This window comes from Dermacentor silvarum, chromosome 1 (genome assembly GCF_013339745.2).
Source record: "Dermacentor silvarum isolate Dsil-2018 chromosome 1, BIME_Dsil_1.4, whole genome shotgun sequence".
NCBI classification, from domain to species: Eukaryota; Metazoa; Arthropoda; class Arachnida; order Ixodida; family Ixodidae; genus Dermacentor; species Dermacentor silvarum.
This window is the reverse complement of record NC_051154.1, coordinates 242,487,430-242,508,797: the sequence shown is the minus strand read 5'-3', so window position 1 is coordinate 242,508,797 and position 21,368 is coordinate 242,487,430. Positions and strand designations below refer to the sequence as shown.

The following is a 21,368-nucleotide window of genomic DNA, read 5'->3' as shown; positions in this document are numbered from 1 at the left end:
CGACGTGCTCTCCTATGCCATTTCAACCTCTTTGTCCACCATGGGTTGCATGGTTTGTGTGCGTCCCGCTATCCCGCACCATGTGCTCGTGCTCACCTGAGCGGAGGGCGTGGACAAATTCGTCATACGACTGGGGCCTCTCGCCTTTTGGAGCACTGCTTAAAGTCATCGGCAACTGTTTACAGATCAATTTGGCAAGTAAAGGCCAGGCCTCCGCTAGGTCGCACACAGCTTGCCTGGTGGGCAGATGCCGAGAACGACAGTCGAAGGCGAGTGATCGCTCCCTAGGCTGAATTGTCCTGTCATCGATATGCACCTGGGCGATACGTGCGGCCAGTTTGCCGACACCAGCGCGTAGTCTATGGTGGAGCGGCTGCCACGGGTGGTTGCACCAGGTGAACTCACCCTTGCAGTCAGCATGGAGGTGACGGTCTCCAGGGAGAGCTCCTCCGCACACCGGAGCAATATTTCCCATTATGGTCCTGGTACCCATCTGATGGGATGAATATGTCCATTGAAGTCCCTCATCAACAGCACTTCGCGCTCTGTAGCCCACCTCTTCACATCCTGGATGATGCAGTGTATGACCCTGTCGTTGCCGTCATGTTGCCCACTCGCAACCGCGAGGTCACACCCAACAAGGACGGGTGATGTCAAGGATGCTTCCGGAGACCCACATGTGTTCGTCGCAAGAGCCCGTCATTGGCACCCATGTGGTGGTGTTCCGCCACAGCAAACCTACACCACCTCCCTTGCGGCATTCATCAGTACGGTTGCAACCGCTCAGTGCCATCCAAATCAATAGGAGGTTCCTCCAAGTTGCGAAGATGGGTCTCCGCTACAGCGTACAGAGTAATGCTTTCACTTTTCAGTGCTGTATACAGTTCCCCCACTTGCTGCCTTCCTTGCCCGTGGAGATAAGAAATCTATCACGATGTGGAGGCCTTGCTGTTTGCAGCGGGCAACTTTGTTAGCACATATACTAGCTGTCATAAGGAACCAACTCATTGCAGAAAGTATGCAAAAGAAAATAAATATGTATACATCTACAATGAAATGTACATTTTTATTGGACATATGTGTACACATAAAAGGAAATGACACTTACAGGAGTGGTAATGTTCATAAAATAAAAATGCGAGATAATTAGCAAAAGTACCTTTGTGTGCTCCTTCTGTTTGTACATATATGCTCCACAAACAGATCTTTGAAGCATCTCATTGCATTGCTCAGACACTATACAAAGCTCCCAAACTATTTTACTCATTTTGTATGTAGCTCTAGTAACTTTTGTTGCAGTGCATAGTTATCCACTGGACAATATCCAGAACATGATTGCACATCTCACCAAAATAACACACACATTCCTCTTTTTTGCTGCATTGTCTCTTTAGCGTATGCACTTTGGCAGATTGATTTAATATAGACCTCTTTCCTCTTTGCAACTGAGAGCTGTATAAATTTATGCTTGTGGATAGAACAGCAGCACCACTTGCAAAACAGACTGTAATAGCTCATTAAATTTCTTCTACATGAAGGCCCTGTATTTCAATACAGAAATATGGGCCTTATTTTGATCTTTTACAGCCAAATACATGTTGACCTACTGCTTAAGCTGCATTTTGCAGCTGCAGCACTATGCAGAATTTATATGTTACTTTTGGTGCGCATCCAAGAACTTCTGTTGACCAAATTCATTTGAAATTGTTACAGTGTTGTGACCCTCGCTGCATTTGCACATGTTTTAATGGTAATGGAACCTCGTGCTATGTCTCGTAAGGTTCTGAAGTCATCAAATTACTATCGTCTTGTATGAAAGTATAATGTTGATTATACTGTACTTTCTTGACTTAATTGGCACCCACCATGCAATGCTGCTAACACGCTTGTTTTGGCATCACTAATGCTGCAGGTGGATGAAGGGAGCTCGTTCCAACACAAGTCCATCTGATCTGCATCCCAATTTACAATGCCAATCGTCTAGTCCTAGGTGTGGCCCAGCTCATCAATAAGCTTAATGGCGAGCCATTCAACAAAAACGGCGAGCAGCTACTTGAGGTGAATTGGTTGTTCATTTCACTTTCACATTCTCTTCCCACTGAATGATTGTGTCACAACTATGTTTTTTTTTTTTTTTTTTTTTGTGCTCCACCCACATGCGTGATTTCCTCGCATTCACTGCAGCTTTGGCAAGAGTCGAGTGTGCACAGGAGGAGCAGCTAAATACATGCACCTTCATTTTTGGATAATACCCAAAAGGACCAGAGTGTAATGGATTGCCAGAGAAGCTGCAGAGTATGTTACAGCACCAATGCCAAGCTATAGGGTCGGTTTTCTAGCTGGCATGCAGCACCTGTATCATGGTTAAAGCTAGCCTCACAAATGTGTTCAAAAGTTCAGACAGTGATTCAAGTTTGATCAGCTGAATGCAGACAGACATTGAAATCAGGTATTGCAGCTTGTGTTGACCAAATCTGTAATATCCTTGAAATATTTACCTTTCAATAAGCATTTAAGAAACGCTCATGCACTCAAGTGGGAATTGTATCACATCATGTTCCACTTCATGGCCATTGTGGATCCACCTTCAGTACTTATTGCTACGTGATTGATGACATAGTGCTTGATTCTTGACCCAGCCTATGCTTCATTTGTTCTCATCATGTATGCACAGGCGTTCACAATCTTTTGTGGCTTGGGCATCCAGAACACACAGATCGATGTATGAAATGGTGGTGAATGCCATGGCCAAACGAGTTACACTTGAGGTGCTCTCCTACCATGCATCTGCACCCTTCGAAGAGGCTCTCAAGCTCAGTGTGAGTTGAATGTTTTGCCATAGAAAGAGCAATTTTGGGGGGTTTTTAAACAGCCCTGCACAAGTGACGAAAAAAAAAGTTTTTAAAAAGAGTACTGACACAAAAATTTGAAGTCGAGATAACTAACGAGAGCGATTTAGGTGGACACACACACATCGTCTACAAAATATCAGCGGCGAATATAGCTTAGAATATATTTAAAATCAATTTTAAAAACATGTGCTCGCAGCCACCCACAAAGCGCAGCACCTTGCGACATTGACATCAAGGAAGGATTGTAAATAACCGAGAAACGCTACGTCACGAGTTTGCGCTGCCGTCGAGCAAGTTTTTCGCCACTCCAATCGTCCCAGTGCTTTTTTTTTCTCCTCACTCCCTGGTCGCGACGCTGGCCTCGTTCGCCGCTGACGGTGGCACAAAAATCGGCTTCATTGTTTCTGACACGAGATAACTCTTAGAGTAAAGCGACCTCGAAAGTGTGCATGTTATGAAACGTTGTGCGATATGGTTAATCGTGGCGTGATTTTGGCTCGCAAGCGGTCAGCGCAGCCGCCGCAGCAATCGTCTCTACGAAGCGGCTCGCCTTGCTAACGTGTTTTCTCATCGCTACCAACGCCGTCGGCAAAACTAATTGTACTGTCAGTTATGAGCATCATAAATGTGCAGACGTTGATTGTGTTGACGAATATATGTGCTTTATTACGAGCTGCGGACGGATCGCAAGGGCCGTCGGCGCCGGATCAGACAGCCAGAGAGCTAGGCCTACACCGTTTCCCAGCGATCGCCAGCTCGCCTGTGGTGGATCGAATCAAAAGTGGTTCGCCACGTCTAATACGGTGGCGACTCCCGCCTGGAGGAAATAGTTGCTGCTGAACGACGAAAACGAGGTCGGCGACGACGTCGCAAAGCTCTTGCAGGCGTAGCAGACGAACTTGCAACACGAAGCTCGCTCGCATGCGAGCGCGCTGGCTTGAACACGTCACAGTTTTGTGCGATCACGTGCTCACCGTGTTTACAATCGCTCTTCTCCCATCTCGTTGCTCTCTGAAACCGAAACTTGGACTGGTCGCTGCAAAGACGACTCCAAATAATTGCCTGTCGCGCTCTGAAGCAAATGAGGTTCGCGCCGTGATTACTGGGTCATTAGCTAGTTATTACAGCATAAAAAACAAGTCCGAAAATTTTTGTCAGTACTTCTTTAAGAGGTTAATATTTACTTGCATAATGATCGCAATTTTTTCCACTGGAAATTGATGCAAAGTGCAGGGGTGCGATATATGCATGGAAATTTTTCCAATAGAAGGTTATAGGTGCTAAATAGAAAAATAAAAATAAAGTGGCTGTAAATCAAGGTTTTTACACCAGCCATTGGAAACTCAAACTAATACTTTCAAACCGTACTTACCTATGCAATAAGAGCACAGGTTCAACACAATAACTGCAAAGGCCCTATATTTGCGTATGCTAGCTGAACCTAGCGTCACTAAATGAATAAGTATAGCGACTCTGACCTGACGTATTCAGTCGGTGTCACCACTGATATTGACACAAGCAGATAATTGTCGCTGCAGCAATTTTCGAGGGTGGCACGATTACTTGAGCAAAAAAAAAATTTTGTTGGCCATGCAGTGGTGCAAGCATCATGTGAGTAAACATGGTAACGCTTAAGCATCCAAATTTGTTATCTTATGGACTGGCAGTCAACAGCACTGAATATCATAGCCAACACACATATTTAGTGTGCAAAATTAAATGAAACTTTTTGACAATCATTGTACTAGATTGCACTTGACATCAGTTCCTATCTTCCAGTCATGCATCTAGTCATTGCCGAGCACATTCGTTGCGATGCTGTTGTGCCGTGGCAGTTTGTTTGCAATCGTAAGACAGATTGCATGCACTTATGTTTGCTTGGGGTACCCTGTTCAGGACATGGCTAAAGGAAAACTCTTCAGAAGTGTGTCGAATATACCTTAAGGAACTTGTGAGACCAACATAAACTTGGTACAGATCGATAAGCTAGATAAGCGATTGCTTTGACCGAAGACAAAAACCCAACAGGGCTTGTTGCAAGCTATCACACGCATCAAAATTATAAATTACCCTGTATCGTCTACCAATTATGTGTTGCTTCATTACATGTAAGCCTACAGATTACTTGACATGCAATTACTCTACCATATCGTAATATGGCGAAAACTCCAAACAAACACATATCCAAATTTGAGTCTTTACCACGCCATACACCCTGCGCTGTATTCCTATAAATGTCCACACTGTGATCAATGTGCAACACTTTACCACATGGTATGGGCTTGCGCAAACACACCACAGCTAACACCCATAACACACCCCACCACACGGCAATGGGAGGCAGCGCTGTCCAGCTCCAACTCGACGGACCAGCTCAACCTGGTCAACCGAGCGAGAAGGGCAGCTAAGGCCGCTGGACTGAGGGGACCACCCACTGCAGAGCGGGGGAGCTACCTACGCTCGCGTGCTCTTTATATTAAAGTTTGTTCTCTCTCTCTCTCTGGAAGTGCTGGAAACAACTTGCGTGTGATGAAGTGACGCCCCACAGCTAGGTGAACATTATTCAGATTGAGGTATATTCTACAAAGCTGTAGTTGTAAAATCATACTCTTTCATGTACTCACACTCATCTGTATTTTATACTTTGCAAACAATACATCCCTCTGTTTGGCCTTACTTCATTTGATGTCCCTGTCACTTGAATCGCACCCGAATATTGCTCAAATCATCATTTCGACACCATCGACAAGCGTCAGTCAGGCTGTCAACAGCTTGGTCATCTGACATCGATGCACTGGTGGATCTAGTGGGGGGGGACCCTGGGGGCTCCCCTCCCTGGTCAAGACATGCCGACTGACAGTATTGAGTGTTCAGCAAGCCCTCCCTTCCCCTTTTTATGGCTGCCAACTCTGTGGATCCTCCTCTGCATCGATGTCCTCAGCAATGGTTGTATCGTATCCCAGAGTTCTGCACTAGTTGATGTTCATGCAACACATGTTTAGGCACATGTATGCCAGTGTGTAAATCTGAACAGTTTACATGTGAGTTCAGAACTTATATTTATGTTATATTATTTCTACAGGTTCCAGGTTCTACAAACTTGTGACGAACCAGTCCGTGGAGGTAAAAAAAAAAAAAAAAACAAGCATGATCTTGATCTTTAATTTGCTCATCCTGGCTTTCTTCTGGCGAGGGGCCGAGTGCGTGTGCCACTCCGATGATTGCCTTTTGGACTCCGGGTCATATTCAAAGAGTACCCAAGTCTCGTCATCTGTAATAACGTTGTCCAAAAATTTTCAATCACGTTTGCAAATGTCGAGGTTTTCTTGGCACGTTTGAACGTGGCGGGACTTTTGATCGTCAGTAAGCACTTTTGGAACCATTTTCGCACACCTTCTCCATGCCGATATCGTTTGTAACGATTTCATGAACTTGAGTTTTCGGAATGTTTAACATGTCGGCCATTAAACGAACACTTAATCGTCAGTCTGTGTTTAACAGTTCCCTCACTCGTGTCATTGTCGGCCGTGGATGGCCGCCCGGCGTGGTCCTAGTCTTCAACCTTTTTCTGGCCTTCCACAAAGGCTTTGTGCAACCGAAACAGTTGCCGATGTAACAGGGCATGTTCTTTGTAAGAAGTCTTGATCAGAGTAACAGTTTCCGCAGTGGTCTTGCCAAGTTTCATGCAAAACTTGATCGCAAATCTTTATTCTAACGAGCGCTGCATCTGCACTTGCACAAGAATAAAAAAAAAAAAAAAAACTCTCACAGACATATGCCGAAGCGGCAGAGGAAGCGGCCATAGCACTGGCCTTACACAAACCAAGGCTACATACGTGATCTGCGATTCGCAAACGGCAATTCGCAATTTTTCAAATGGGCGCATATCGCAAGAGGCGTATCACATACTCAAGCGACATCCCATACACTAGGGAGAGGCCGACGTCGATAACCGAAAGCATTTGCTTTGGATCCCGGCACACACTGGACTGAGCACCCCCAACGAAGCGGCTCACCGCGTTGCTCGAGGCCTCACTCACCGAGCATCATCGGAGGAAGAGCCCCCGCGGGGTACTGCAAACGTCTGGGCGTGGGAGGATCGTTTGACCAGGTTCCACGACATCACGTCACACTACCAGTTACAGAGACGCGTATACCCATTCCCTCACGCTAGCTTAGACAGGGGCGCAAGCAGGACACTACAGGCAATTACAAACCGATTCTTACATAAACCCAAGACTCATGCACGCCATTTATCCAGACATGTACACTACAAACAGATGCACATCCTGTGGCGAGGTTGCCGCACTTAATCACATGTTATGGGAATGTCAGGACTGTCACGGAGCGGCATATTTTCAAATGGTTTGGTCGCCGATTAACGACACGCCGAATTACGAGCGTCAAAAACGTGGGCTCCTGACTGTGCAGCGTATAATTTATTCGACATTGACACGCCGAATTACGGGCGTCAAAAGCGTCGTGGCCGCTCGGGCTGCCATCTCGATTCCAGACGTGACACGCCGATTACGGACCCAGAAGTGTGCGTGGTAGGCTGGGTTCCACCTTGGCCCTTGACATTGGGAGAGAGGAGAATCTGCGGTTCTTCGTCCATGGTGAAAGGGACGCGGCCAAGATTGTTGGGAGCTAAGAGCCCCGAATTCGGAGAACTCTACATACCGGCAGTTTCCCTACATAGGGAACTAGGGAAAGGAGAGGCTATTTAAGCGCAGGTTTTGGGCCCTGCTGATTAGTCTAGAAGCTGAACCTATGCGCTGCTGAGAAGCCGTTGGGGGGGGGGCTAGTGCCGTCCAGTATCGCCTGGGCCGCCTGGCCACGTCGGAACTCCGAGGAACTTGTTGACGTACGAGACGTCAAACCAGCGTCTGCAACGAAGCTCACGGTAGTTCGCCTCAAGTTAGCTCAACCTGCTTGAGAGAAGACGTCCAATCTAGACTCCCGGGAAACCCAGCTCAGCAATTCGCATCCACCTCGACAAGATCGGACCGCCAGCATTCTTAGGGAAAGCTTTGTGCACCGACTTCCACGGTTTATGGACTTGCTGCTGCTGCCCGGCCATGCGTATGACACCATTTGTTTTCTTTTGAACTTTGATTGCTCTTGAACTTTGTTTTAGTGAAAACTGTTAAGTGTATTCTTGTGTTTACTGTGTGATCCTCGCACTGTTTCATTTTTATATCTACTGTTAATCGCTCGTATTTATTTGTCCTTATCATTGTGTTAATTAAGCTCAGGTGTGTTAGTCTGTCTTGTGTCTTTTTTATTATTGTATTTTATTAACTTGTGTGTATTTATCAGCCGATAAATATCTTGTTTTTTTGTTTACTCCCGACTCTGACTCTTTTCACTGTGCTCGCTTGCGTACGGAACGACCAACCAGCTTGTCTACCCCGACGATCGACTTCGCGCCGACGACGAATCGGGGACAGCTGTGACAAGGACATAAACAATTCGGGCAGTGCCGACACCTCCGTCTCTTCCACCGCCAGCCTCCGCTCGCGTTGGAAGACCGCACTGCTCAGCTCGAACCTGACAGTACAGCTCTGGGCCGTCCAGCGAGCCGAGGAAGCCGCTGCGAGACAAGGTCTCGGAACCATGTCTGCGGCGGGTGCCCAGACCCACTAGAAATACGCCGGACTCAAATCTTATCGATCTGATAATAAAGTTCACGTTCTTCTCTTCACGGACAGGCCCGTCCTACACTCGCCAATGCTCAGAGCACACCGAGCGACGGAGCGCTACCCCTTAGCTGGGTTCCCCCACTACCAGTTTCAACCGGTCAGACTGCACTCTGACCTACAATCGCGTCACAATAAATTAACTGACATTTTCAGGACAGACCCTGTATATGCTCCACAAATGCATCTTTGAAGTATCTTATTGCACACAATATGCAATGAGATACTTTGATGAACTTGCAAACACTTAAGGTCACACTTTGAAAGTAAATGTTAGTAAAGTCTACCCAATGCTTCAAAATTTAAAAGGTTCACCATTTTTGTATGCCTTTGGGCCAAGCTTCATTAGTCTGAGTTGACTTTTAGAAAACTTAGGCCTGGTACAAGCATTAGTCACTCTGCTTACTTGGAACAGCTATACTTTAGAAATTAAAGGATGGCTTACAATAGCAGCATGCTCATTGGGCTGCCTGGTACATCTTGTCATATAGCAGAATTTTGAACAGCACGACACGGGACAAACAAAGAGGCACAGGGCAGAGTTCTCTGCCCTGTGCCTCTTCATCCTGTGTCACACTGTTCGCAATTCTGCTTTTGACATGGCTTACAATGTTCACCCCATTTTGTCTAAAGAGGGCCCAGCAAATGTAACTGTATGTATATCGATAACTGTTATTCACTTAAGGCGCCCTGAACCACTTTTCATCGAAGTGGAGAAAGACATTTGAAGTGAAAAAAGGTTATTTCAGAAATGCTTTGCCGCAAAAAGTATTTGAATGCGTTCAGCAGAAGCGGAGTTATTGGCAATCAAACACCCGGCCTCCGCTACGCTCCATTCTTCAATGACAAAAAGTACTTCAGTAGCCCAGAAGCACTGCTAGCGTTACACTAAAAGTTGGCTAACAGACATCTAGAGAAGAACTGAAGACTTGTATTAGACATTCTCTTAAATTTTCGTGGCATCGGGTAGAGTAACACGAGGTTTGTCCACAGTTTATTTGAAATGAGGCGTGGACACCAGAAAAACATTTATATTGTCGGGTAGAGTGATCCACAGGTTGTTTTTCCAGATGTGAACCATAGGAATAGTGTAGCACAGCCAGATTGGTCGACTAGTGCATTTTGCTTAGAGCAATCAATTGAATGCCACCGGTTACAATTACTTTGTATATAAAACAAGATCTGTGTTGTATGCCGATGTCACCTCTGCATGAAACACATCACTGTCGACAAAACTTTGCCCTGCTGTGTCTCCTGCAAACTGAAATAGTTTCTAGCAGGGACACATTTTTGTCAGTGATGCTGCGGTTCAGGCAGAGATGACTTCCTGTTATCGGTTACAGCCGGCAGAATAGCATTACACAATTATACGAAACAGAATGCCGTGCTACGATGAATTCTTAAAAATAACGATTCACATCTGGAAAAGCACTCTGCACACCACTCTATCCAGCAATACAAATATTTTCTTCCGATGTCAGTACCTCATTTGAAAGTAAATTGTAACTTACTTTGTGGGTGTCCCTTGTTAAGTATTGCTATATGCTTGCAGAGCATCACGCAGAAATAATGGCCAGTTCTTCGGCATAGCCTCCATTAGTGAATCCCTTGCATAGTGCATGTTACCAGAACTGAAAGATAAATTAGAATATGCTGTTTTACACACACTGTACTTTGAGCTTTTCATGAATGAAGTGCACAGAATAGGACTGCAAGCCAAAATGCAGCAAGACATCTACTTTACACCATGTCACACAGTGAAACTTTATTAACTAATAAATGAGAAAAGATGCAGAAAGTGTAATTAACAAGAGTGACAAATAGCAGCAAAGGTGGCTATGCATATTTCTTCCAAGATGATCGCTGTCGCAGCCAGAGCAGGCCAGTCTTTGTAGGAGGGCACTGGCTGCCCACAAATGCTTTCTGTCGCAGGTCAAGCGTGAAGGTTCTTGTAGACACAGGCAAGCAAAATCTGCACCAAAGAGGGAAAAAGTACAGGTTAAGCAGGCAACACACGTATCACAATGCAATGCTTCTAGGGTCGGGTCAATCACTTTTGTTGATCTATTTTCATGAGACCCTAATTGGCTTAGGGCAATACTGCACACCAATAATGTGTCACCTTGGATGAAACCTCATACAAAATTGGAAGTTTCTCATGTGATCAAACATTGCCCCCTGCCTTAGAAGTGTTAACATACTGGTTGCACCAGAAAGTGCAAAGTGATCTGTAGAGGTTGCAAGTTCATCAGTGCATCCATAGCCTCAGATAATTCTGAGCATCTGCATTGACTAGCAGTTAATAGAATAGGGTTCCCCAAACGTTTTGGGGCCCCAAAGAAATAGCGTCGACACCACTGCGCATGCGCGATACGCAAACTGCGTTTGGGTTTTGCGTTGGGCACGCTATTTCACTGATTTAGTGGGAGCCCCAAAAGCTTTGCGTCAACAAACATGGCGGCACCCATCAAAGCAACGGCTCGAACCTAGTACCAAACGACTCGATTGGTGGTAACGCGTGAAGTGCGTAAGCTAGGAGAAGTGACTGCGGTTATCACTTTCTCTCAACTAACGGTTGTAATGAATATTGATTAATTAGATGCCGCTAATTCCGAATTCGATTGTTGATTTCTTGGCTGGTAGGTCTAACATGGAGTAGCTTGGCTGGTGAAGGCACGTGAAGTTGGTTACTCAAAATTAAGCGCAACAAATCACTTGCTACTAATCGAATAACCTTTAAATTGTAATTAAACGCAAAACCACAAAAGCCAAAATTACTCTTGCTATCATAAAATGGTATAGTTTATTTTAATATTTATAATAGTTTTTCTTTGACACCGTGGTAGCGCTGCAAGCGCAAGACGCTATTCGCAACCCAAAGCCCTATTCTAAATCTCTTCACTCCTTCATGCCCCAACGCTAACACCCGCAAAACTCTTTGGGGCCCCTATTCTAAAACTCTGTAATAAGCCACTACACACAAACTATTCAGGTAATGGTCCACCTAGCGAAAGGTGAAACATGGCAGAGGGCCCAAGAAAATCAAGTTGCTAAATTCTGATAAGACCTCGGATTGATATTATTGAAATAGATGACAAAAAAAAAAAGCAGCACGGGTAAAATTAGATTTACGACAAATTTTTGCAAAGCAGCTCTGCACACTGCTGGAACCCGCAGCATCATGCGTGTGCTACACCGACATGCGAGTACTCACAATCTCAGACAAGTGCGCCATCCCACATCATTGTTCGATCCCCTCGGAGTAAGGTTGAATAGTCCGCACAACCTACCTGCGATGATTCATTCGGGAGGCGCCACCCAAGCACTGATGGTGCTACAGCCAAATTGAAGTTCGTTCTTGTATGGAAACCTTGGCCCATGTTTTATCAATCCAAGCAGCAAAGCATACATCCTGCAGCACACACAAAGATCTGAAATGAGACTCCTCGCTGATGCTGTACAGCAAATTCCTGTAAAGAAACTAAATCACAGAAAACCTGTTACAATACAAAACTCGTCACATACTGGCTTGAAGAGATTTGCACATTGGGGAAGCAAGGTGCAACGTACACTGTTGTAGCAAAATTTTACTCATGTATGAAATACTGGTGAATCATGACACAACAGAGTTAATTTGAGAGTTCTTACACAGTATTGACTACCTACAGTTGAGTTTTGGAAGGCTTAGGAAAACAAAGTAGTAGAAGTAAACCGTGTACACTGTGCTGAGAAATAATAGTGGCAGCCGATTAGGGACCAGTGTAATTTTTTTTTTGTAATGCTCGTTTGCTAAATGCTAGGTATTTTACCGTGAAGTGCTCCCTGGTCTTAACCCACATACACTGCGAGGATCAGAGAGGGTAAAGTACATTGGCTTACACTGATCATAATGATGAGGTCCCGCCCATCCAGCTGGCGCCAGGACACCAAGATGTCCCGCCGTCTAAACAGTGAGAACAAAATAAGAGCATCAGGTCAGTTGAAAGTCAGATAAGCAATTACAAATGACGTGAACCACAGTTATTCCTTAAACGACAAGCAGTCCTGATTGCACTCACAGATAAAACATGTACTAGGCTACAAGTTTTGCAGCTTAGTCATGAAAAAAATATAAAAAAACAGTGCAATTTTGCATCAGCCACCGATTTGCATTTGACAATGCATTGAAGTAAGCATTGCGGTGGGAACGCTACAGCCCAAACCACATGAGAGCGATTTTGTGCGCGACGGCTTCGAGCGACGAAACGTGCCGTCGCGCGAACTACAGTGTACTAGAATATTGGATACGCGAACAGATCGCTCGGTTCTGGAAATCTAGAATTCGTCGCCCGGAAGTGCTATGAGCGACTAGCCAATAGCGCGAAGCCGGAACTGAATATACATCAGTCAAGTCATAGCCTCCTCTATAACTTTTGTGCCTGCGCGGTCGGTCCCTCACCGCCCGTCCCCGATTCTCTCTTTTTACGCCTCGGCGTTCCCCTAGGGGCGCTCGCGTCCCATAATAGCTCACTCGGCATTCGCTGCAACAGCAGGTGCACACCGCTACGCTGCGGTTTTCCCGCCGCGTGCAAAATTAGTTTACCGTGCTTGTTCTAAAACTCTGCTTGCCAGTTGATGTTCTTTCTAGTGTGGTGCGTGTCCCCAAAGTGCTTTGCTAACTGCAGCACTCACTGAGACAGCCGTGCCTGTGTGCGCTTTCTTCCAAATTTTGGTCGACTCGGGTAAGTTCTTTGTTAAATGTGTTACATCGTAAAGAAAATTCGCTTGTTTCAAGGCAACATGCCTAAAAGTGGTATTTTTGTTGTCTGCAGCACTGCCGATAAAGAGAAAAGGCGGCTGTCCAAGCTCAGAAGTTTGGTTGCGCCCCGAATGCTGCACAATGCCGTACTGCTGCGTACCGCACTGCAAATCATGGAGCGGCCGGAAAGAAACCGGAGTATCATTCCACGAAATTCCCAGTGACCAAGAACTTCGCGAAAAGTGGCTTAAGGTAATCTCGAGAGACAACTGGACCCCAAATAGCACATCTTGTTATTCCACTGTTTGTAGCCGACACTTAATTCGTCCCGTCCGACTTTAAAGAAGGGTGCACGACGCGAAGACTGAAGAAAGGCGTTGTGCCCAGCATCTTCCAAGAGTATCCATCATATTTGCAGCCTCGAAAGCAAACCGAAAGAAGCGATGCAGCCCTCAGGAAGCATACCACGACCCTCGAGGAGCATCTCGACAGGGGGAAGACGTTGCTGCTCTAGCAATGGTTGGTGGATATATCGCACGAAAAATCCACGAAACCATTTCCTGTGATGAATGCTTCACTCTAGTAACGAAACCAAACACTTCTACGCCATCGGATGCCTTAATTAGGCACCAGGACAGAGGTGGACTCCTCTATCCGTCTGCTGAGCTTGTAATGGTTCTGCATTCGCTAAAGAAGTGCCTGGAAGTTTTCCTCGCAAAAGCGAGAACGATGAAGCAGCCACTAAAGGCTGCCGTTGACAACGCCGCGAAAGTACTTCAGAAACGTGAACAACTCAAGTGGTCAGCCCAAGGCCATCATAAAACTCTTGGACGTTGTGTTTATGAAGTTTCTCCGTCCACTTTTTGTGAACTTCGCGACGAGCGTGACTGACAAACACGACTTTGCGAAAGATTTCCATGCCAAACCGTTGTCTCGAAAAGTGCTCAAGCTATGAGCGCGAAATCAAATATAAAAGTTCGCATTGCATTCCGCATACAGTGTTTGTGTTAAAAATTTTATGTGTGCACCCTATTTAGCGTATACGCATAGTCTAATGCCATGAAGACATTTCTAGACGATCACCAATGCAAGCGTGCACATAGGCCACGTCGTCTGCTGTTGATGATGATGATGATGATGATGATGTAGTAGCGGCCAGCCCCTTTGTAACGGGTGGACACACGCAATGTCCTGGCCTGGAGGGTTTAAACAAATAAATAGATAAATAAATAAATAAATAAAAAGGAGAAAGAAAAGAAAAGACAGAAAGGAAGGAAATGTGCACTTCGTAGGTCACTATGCAAACTAGATTCACATCCGGCGCACACTGGTCCACCACTCAGTCAGTCGCTTTTTGGTGGCCACTACAGCGCAGGTCCGGCCGACGTTGCGTCCATTCGCGATGTGGTTTCCATCCTCTGCCTCGAGCAAGTGAAAACCGAGTGCCCGAGGGAGATCTGTGTCCTCTGCCGGAGCAGTCTGTAGGCCAGCGCATCGAAGGATGAGATGCTCTTGCGTCTCGGCCTCCGCCCCGCAGAGCCTGCACTTGGTGCACATACCGGTGTCTTGGAAGCGGCTGCAGTATACGAGAGTGCGCAGTGCCCCTGCCCTCGCCTCGAACAGGAGGCTGCTTCCAATGCTGTTGTCATAGAAGCACTCCGCACTGATCCCTCGTTTGTTTCCCCGGTAGAGTTCAAGGGTGGATTTCGACTCCATTTCCTTGCTCCAGATGGTGGTTTCCGCTTCCTTCACGCGTCGGCGGACCTCGATCGACCACTTTGTTGCAGTGTCAGCCACGATTTTTTCACCAAAGAAGCCGTACTTCTCGATATAGTACACTCGGCGTGTCCAGTCAGTTCGCATGCATGTCGCCGAGAGATACTCGAAAACTCGGCGAGCCCATTGCATGCGTGGTAGGAAGAGGAGACGGCCACGGTAGGCGATCTTGCTCGCAGCTTCCCGGGCCTCGAAGCTCGACCATCCCACATCTCCCTGCACAGCCTCATTGGCTACGTGGCCATGGCATCCAAGAGCAGTGCGCCCAGCCTCCCGCTGCTGACGCTCCAGCCACTCTCGTGTTGCTGGTGAGAGGCAGGTAACTGCATTTGCAAAGGTGAGGCCGGGTACATGAACCAGTTTCCATAGATCGCGGATCATCAGGAAACGGTTACAGCCCCACAAGCACCGCCGGCGGAGGATACATTGCACCCGAAGAGCCGCCTGCCGCAGTGCGGTCTCGTGGAAGCTGTATTTATCTGCCTCAGCACAGAGAGTGACCCCGAGGTACCTGTACTCATTACATATAGCCACCGGCTCGCCCCCGAGAGTCAGGACAGCTGGATCAGTAAGCCCTCCAGCCAAACAAACGACCGCCGACTTCCTGGTACTGAAGCATAGCCCGATGCGCGAGATTTCCACCTGGCAAATGTCGAGGAGGGTCTGTAGATCCTCTCTGTTCTCTGCCATGATTACCAGGTCATCCGCGAATGCCAGGCCAGGGAGGCGGTGGTTCTCATTGGCACTGCTCGTACTAAACCTCAGTTGGAACCCGAGGCCTGAGTTTAGCAGTGCCCGCTCCATTCTTGATGCGTACAGAATGTAAAGCAAGGGCGAGAGGGGACAGCCTTGCCTCAGGCCCTTAGTGACAGCAATTTCTTTCGAGACAGCGGAGCCTAGTTGTACAGTCACTACATTATGTCTGTACAACCTTCGTAATGTATACAAGAGCTTTGATGGCATGCCAAGATCGGACAGGCAAGTGAAGAGTGGCGAGTGTGGGACGTTGTCATAAGCTTTCTCCACATCGAGAAAGCAGCACAGCAGCGCCCTCTTTTCTGTCCGTGCGATTTCCGCACACTGCGTAAGGACAAACAAATTGTCGTCTAGTCGCCTGCCCGGTCTAAAGCCGTTTTGCAGCTCCGTCAATAGCCCCTTTGCCTCAGCCCAGGCGCTGAGCCATTCCTTGATTACTCGAGCAAACAGGCGGTAAAACACACTGGTGACGGTAATGGGTCGGTAATCCTGGATGGTACTTGCATCTCCGCCCCGTTTGAGACTCAGAGTCACCTTGCCCTTATGCCAGTCTTCAGGCACAGGTTCACCATCAATTACAGCTGTGAGCAACTTGGCAAGTTGCTCCCTCGAGTTAGTGCCTATGCACTTGATCAGGCGCGCTGGCATGTCATCAGGACCCGGAGCTGTACGGGCACTTATCCGTGTCAGAGCCCGGTCCACCGTGAGTCTCGAGAGTGCCCAGCAAGGTCCATCCTGACACATAGTGCCCTCAGTTGAGGATGGGGCAGGGGGGGCCGTTGTCTCATCGCACTGGCGGCAATCATCATCCATGTTCGGGGGACCGAACACCCTGGATAAGTGGCGTGTGAGGTATTCTTGGAGCTCGGTGACTGGCTGTCTCGTTGCGTCTATAAGTGGAGGTGGCGGGGGGGGGGAGCTCTGTCCAGGGACCGTACATAGGTCCAGAACTTCCCTGCCGTGGACTTCCCTTCCATTCGTATAGATTGGACAAGGCGAAGGTTGTGGTCTGCAATCTTGTTCTGCACAAGTATCTGCACCTTGTGCTTTACTTCCAGGCAGCCCAGGCAGCCGCACAGGCCTCGGCGTCAAGGCCCTTCACGGTCCTACGATGCTCCCGGTTGGCTTGTCGACGTGCTCTCCATGCCATTTCAACCTCTTTGTCCCACCATGGGTTGCATGGTTTGTGTGCGTCCCGCCTATCCCGCACCATGTGCTCGTGCATCACCGAGCGGAGGGCGTGGACAAATTCGTCATACGACTGGGCCTCTCGCCTTTTGGAGCACTGCTCAAAGTCCTCGGCAACCTGTTCTACAGATCAATTTGGCAAGTAAAGGCCAGGCCTCCGCTGAGGTCGCACACAGCTTGCCTGGTGGGCAGATGCCGAGAACGACAGTCGAAGGCGATTGTGATCGCTCCCTAGGCTGAATTGTCCTGCTTCATCGATATGCACCTGGGCGATACGTGCGGCCAGTTTTGCCGACACCAGCGCGTAGTCTATGGTGGAGCGGCTGCCACGGGTGCACCAGGTGAACTCACCCTTGCAGTCAGCATGGAGGTTGACGGTCTCCAGGGAGAGCTCCTCCGCACACCGGAGCAATATTTTCCCATTATGGTCCTGGTACCCATCTGATGGGATGAATATGTCCATTGAAGTCCCTCATCAACAGCACTTCGCGCTCTGTAGCCCACCTCTTCACATCCTGGATGATGCAGTGTATGACCCTGTCGTTGCCGTCATGTTGCCCACTCGCAACCGCGAGGTACACTACTCCAACAAGGACTGGGATGTCAAGGATGCTTCCGGAGACCCACATGTGTTCGTCGCAAGAGCCCGTCATTGGCACCCATGTGGTGGTGTTCCGCCACAGCAAACCTACACCACCTCCCTTGCGGCATTCATCAGTACGGTTGCAACCCGCTCAGTGCCATCCCAAATCAATAGGAGGTTCCTCCAAGTTGCGAAGATGGGTCTCCGCTACAGCGTACAGAGTAATGCTTTCACTTTTCAGTGCTGTATACAGTTCCCCCCACTTTGCTGCCTTCCTTGCCCCGTGGAGATTAAGAAATCTCACGTTGATGGTGGAGGCCTTGCGTTTGCAGCGGTTTCTGCGGCGGTGCTTCTGAACTACTGTGGGATTCGGTACGCCAGTAGCATGGGTTGACGTATCCCTTCCCCTGCTGGCCCGTACATGTTGGGGAGTGCTAGCTGCGGACCCCAAGGGAAAATCGATGTCGTTCCCCAGTGTGGTACGGTATGAATAGGCATGGACGCCTGAAAGAGCCGCTGTGGGGGCTGCGCAGGCATCTGTTCTCTGCTGTCTCTGTCGGTATGCGCCGCACCAACCCTGCCGTGATGCTGTTCTTGTGGGCACCATGTTTGAGGTCGGGCTGGATTCGCCGGCGTCTGAGAATTCCCCATCTGCCTTTTCTTGCGTCGGTCGCCTAAAAAACCCTGTATAATTGGGCTCATCTTCTCCATAGCGAAACGGATACCTTCAGGGCTATACTGCAACCCATCACTATCCAGCTTCTCCGGGCTCCATCCTTTGGTCAAATTAATGAACCTGTGTTTGTTCTTCCGGCACCATCTCTTTAGCTGCGCATTAGCAGTGATAATGGCCGCACGGACCTCATCACCCTTTGTAGTCACCTGTGGAATCGAGCATACGGCCAACCTCGCCGTACGTTCCGCCCACGTGATCGGGGCGGCTTCTAGCGGCAAGCACCGGAACTATGAGGGACGGACGGCGCCTGTGTATTCCGCGCCAACGCGCGGGCACGAAAAGTATAGAGGAGGCTATGGTCAAGTACTACCGCTTGTCGCACGGAACGAGCAAACGACTAGATTTTGATATGAGCAAGGATAATAACGTAGTGCAAAACCTTCACAAATATTTATTCTGCTCGTTACGCTAAAGCACATGAACTTAAATTAATAAAGCACGCGTCACGCCAGTTTCGGCGAGTACTTGCTGCCCTCATACCGGCAACACCGGGGAGACGTCGCTCGTCTCGTTGCTCGCATACGACTTGTAGGCGACGAGCGAACGCGACCGCAATCTCGATCGCGTCGCTGTCGCGCGCAGGATCGCGTGCATGCGGTTTATACTTACAAGCTGTATAGTGACACATGCGCGTGCGCAATGCTAGTGTAACGTACCCATGCAAGAACAAAAGGACACAAGATAGGGCGAGTTCAGTCTGGCTCATGATCGTGAGCAGCGTGTCCTCGCTGAATGCACTCCCTTCGGTTATTTCATGCTACGTTAACCACAAAGACTATAAACATGCAGAACCCGCGTATAAAAATAAAACTGACAAAAACCAACAAGGGAGTAGAGCCCAACCATCAATGTTAACACCTAAAAAAATTCGGACATTGCTGTCGAGAAACAAAGTGCAAAGTATTTCACTTACCTGAAAAAGTGATATCCAACGTGCGACGTACAAAGGCGCATCGAGAACGAAGGTGGCGAACGCAGATCCCGCCATTGTGGTAGTAAGCCGTCGGCGAAAAAACGCAATACAGCCGATGTCACAAAGCACTGTTGCAAAACTGTTGTATCGGCGTGGCGGCCATGCATGCCACGCCAGGCACGCGGGAAACTTACAGACACATTGACCTAAGGAAGTCTGGGACAGGATAATAAGACGAACTCGTTTTGGAAACAAGTCCTTATATAGGCGGGCGTAGTTGCAAACAGCGTCCCCTGGGTGCGGATTCTGTGGGTTTCAAAACCGAAACCGTTACATCACACAAAACACATGGCAAACAGCGTCGGCACAGCTAGTTGATATCAAATAAATGTATAGAACAGCTTAGAACAGCACACAACTAGCGCAATGTACGAACCTACGAACGAGACATTGCTTGCGTACGCCAGCGACCGTTTTTGCAGCGACCGGCAGCGCAGGCTGGTTAAAGTTGTCAGGTACATTGATGACTAATCCTTTTCGAACCAGACGTACATTCAACAGTAGATATGCTCATCTAAGTTTTTTTCAGCAGGCATTAGCCCACTTACTCTCGCGGTGAAAGAGCCGACTGATAACATGCTGCATAGCTTAGATATTCAGCTCAAGTTCACTGAATAACACACATGCTGGGAGTATAAACCGAGGGCCAAAAATAGCCTCCGTTGCTGTACTGCTCCGCTCACTCGAAGCTCGTCAAAAGGAGCATTGTCAACTTGTGTTTTGGAAATGCATTAAAGAAATCCTGCCACAATAAGATCTATGCATGTCTTATGGACCTGTCGGGAAGGCTATCGATCGGTTCATGGAGTCAGGGCAGGTCTCGGTTGTAGACGGGCTGCTAAAAAGATGCTGTTTATACAATAACACTTGGCATGCAGCAAATCAACGGACAGAAAACTGGAGGAAGGTAGCGGCAGTTCCTTATCTGCATAGAATGGCTATCTGTCGGAAATGTGAAATGTGTGTTAATGCCCCTTCAGTCGACTTGTTAGATAAGAAGACGGCCTTTTTGTATGGCTGAATCGAGATGATGTGGTGCCATTGTGCATGGGTTAAATAGGCAGCTGTTTCATGGAAGTAAAGTTGTTGAAGTTAGCACATTGTGTTGTCGTTCCCTCCTGTCCTTGTCCGCTGCAGGTACTGAATATGCTTTCAGTTTACCAACATGCCCAACATATGGCAATGCTATATTGTATGTCCACTGCAGGACTAAGGCCCTGTGATCTCCAATTACCCCTGTCTTGCGCTAGCTGATTCCAACTTGCGCTTGTTTCCAACAGTTTCCTAACTTCATCACCCCACGTAGCTATAGTTTTCTGTCAGCCTCAACTGCGCTTCTTTTCTCTTGGTACCCATTCTGTAACTCTAATAATGGTCCACTGATTATCCATCCTACGCATTGCATGGCCTGCCCAGCTCCATTTTTTTTTCTCAATGTCTATTAGAATATCGGCTATCCTCGTTTGCTCTCTCCCTAGCTATTAACGTTAGGCCTAACGTTAATATGTATATATATAGGCTCAAAAGTTGCTCCGGTACTCAGCACTATTTTTCTAGGTAACATTGACAAGGCAATTGATTCAAAGCTTAACGGCCTTGCATTAAGGGTGTTCCGTTCTGTGGATGATTTTTTGGCAATAGTTGAACATGGTGTTTTGGACAGCAGAGTGAAAGAAGTTTTGAAAGTGTTCAAGGACAGCAGCAATATTTTATTGTTCTAATTGGTATGGCCTCTTCCTTGGGTTGAAGTGGTACATTTTCTTAAAGGGACTGACTACCAATTTTTGAGAAAACCTCTTTTTTTTTTTTTTTTGGAACTCAATGGAAAGCTTGTCATGGGAAATGTACCACAATCCCAGGACGCATTCTCAGTTATAGACAGTCACGTGCACCCATAGAGATAAGCTGTCAATTGCTTGTTATTTTGTTGGGTTGACTTTTTGCAAGACTAAAAGTTTCATGTGCTCCATTTTCACATATATTTAGGTCATTATTGTGTAAATTGTGTTGCAAATATATGTAGTCTTGTTTGTTCCTTTTTGTATACTGAATAAATTATTTGAAGTA

The 21,368-nt window shown here is 47.4% G+C and overlaps 1 protein-coding gene and 1 long non-coding RNA gene across 42 annotated transcripts in view; one reads left to right on the top strand and one right to left on the bottom strand.

Moving 5' to 3' along the window:
* The window catches only part of LOC119437012 (uncharacterized), a 156,576-nt gene extending 137,121 nt beyond the window's left edge, over positions 1 to 19,455 (bottom strand). For 13 of the 41 annotated variants that reach the window (XM_049660192.1, XM_049660194.1, XM_049660184.1 and 10 more), the window contains exons 1-2: positions 19,242 to 19,455; positions 12,431 to 12,494 (exon numbers count right to left, since the gene is read on the bottom strand). In XM_049660192.1, coding sequence (XP_049516149.1) covers positions 12,431 to 12,494; positions 19,242 to 19,408 — 231 coding nt within the window. In that variant the 5' untranslated portion in view covers positions 19,409 to 19,455. Of the gene's footprint in view, positions 1 to 5,408; positions 6,124 to 10,062; positions 10,524 to 11,841; positions 12,033 to 12,430; positions 12,495 to 19,241 lie in introns of those variants that run through there. The other 28 variants (XR_007464815.1, XR_007464809.1, XM_049660185.1 and 25 more) reach the window with 9 other exon arrangements.
* The window catches only part of LOC125942115 (uncharacterized), a 47,204-nt gene extending 26,798 nt beyond the window's left edge, over positions 1 to 20,406 (top strand). Inside the window, exon 3 of the long non-coding RNA XR_007464821.1 lies at positions 19,821 to 20,406. This is a non-coding gene — a long non-coding RNA (uncharacterized LOC125942115). The remainder of the gene's footprint in view (positions 1 to 19,820) is intronic.
* The last annotated feature ends 962 nt before the right edge of the window (positions 20,407 to 21,368 follow it).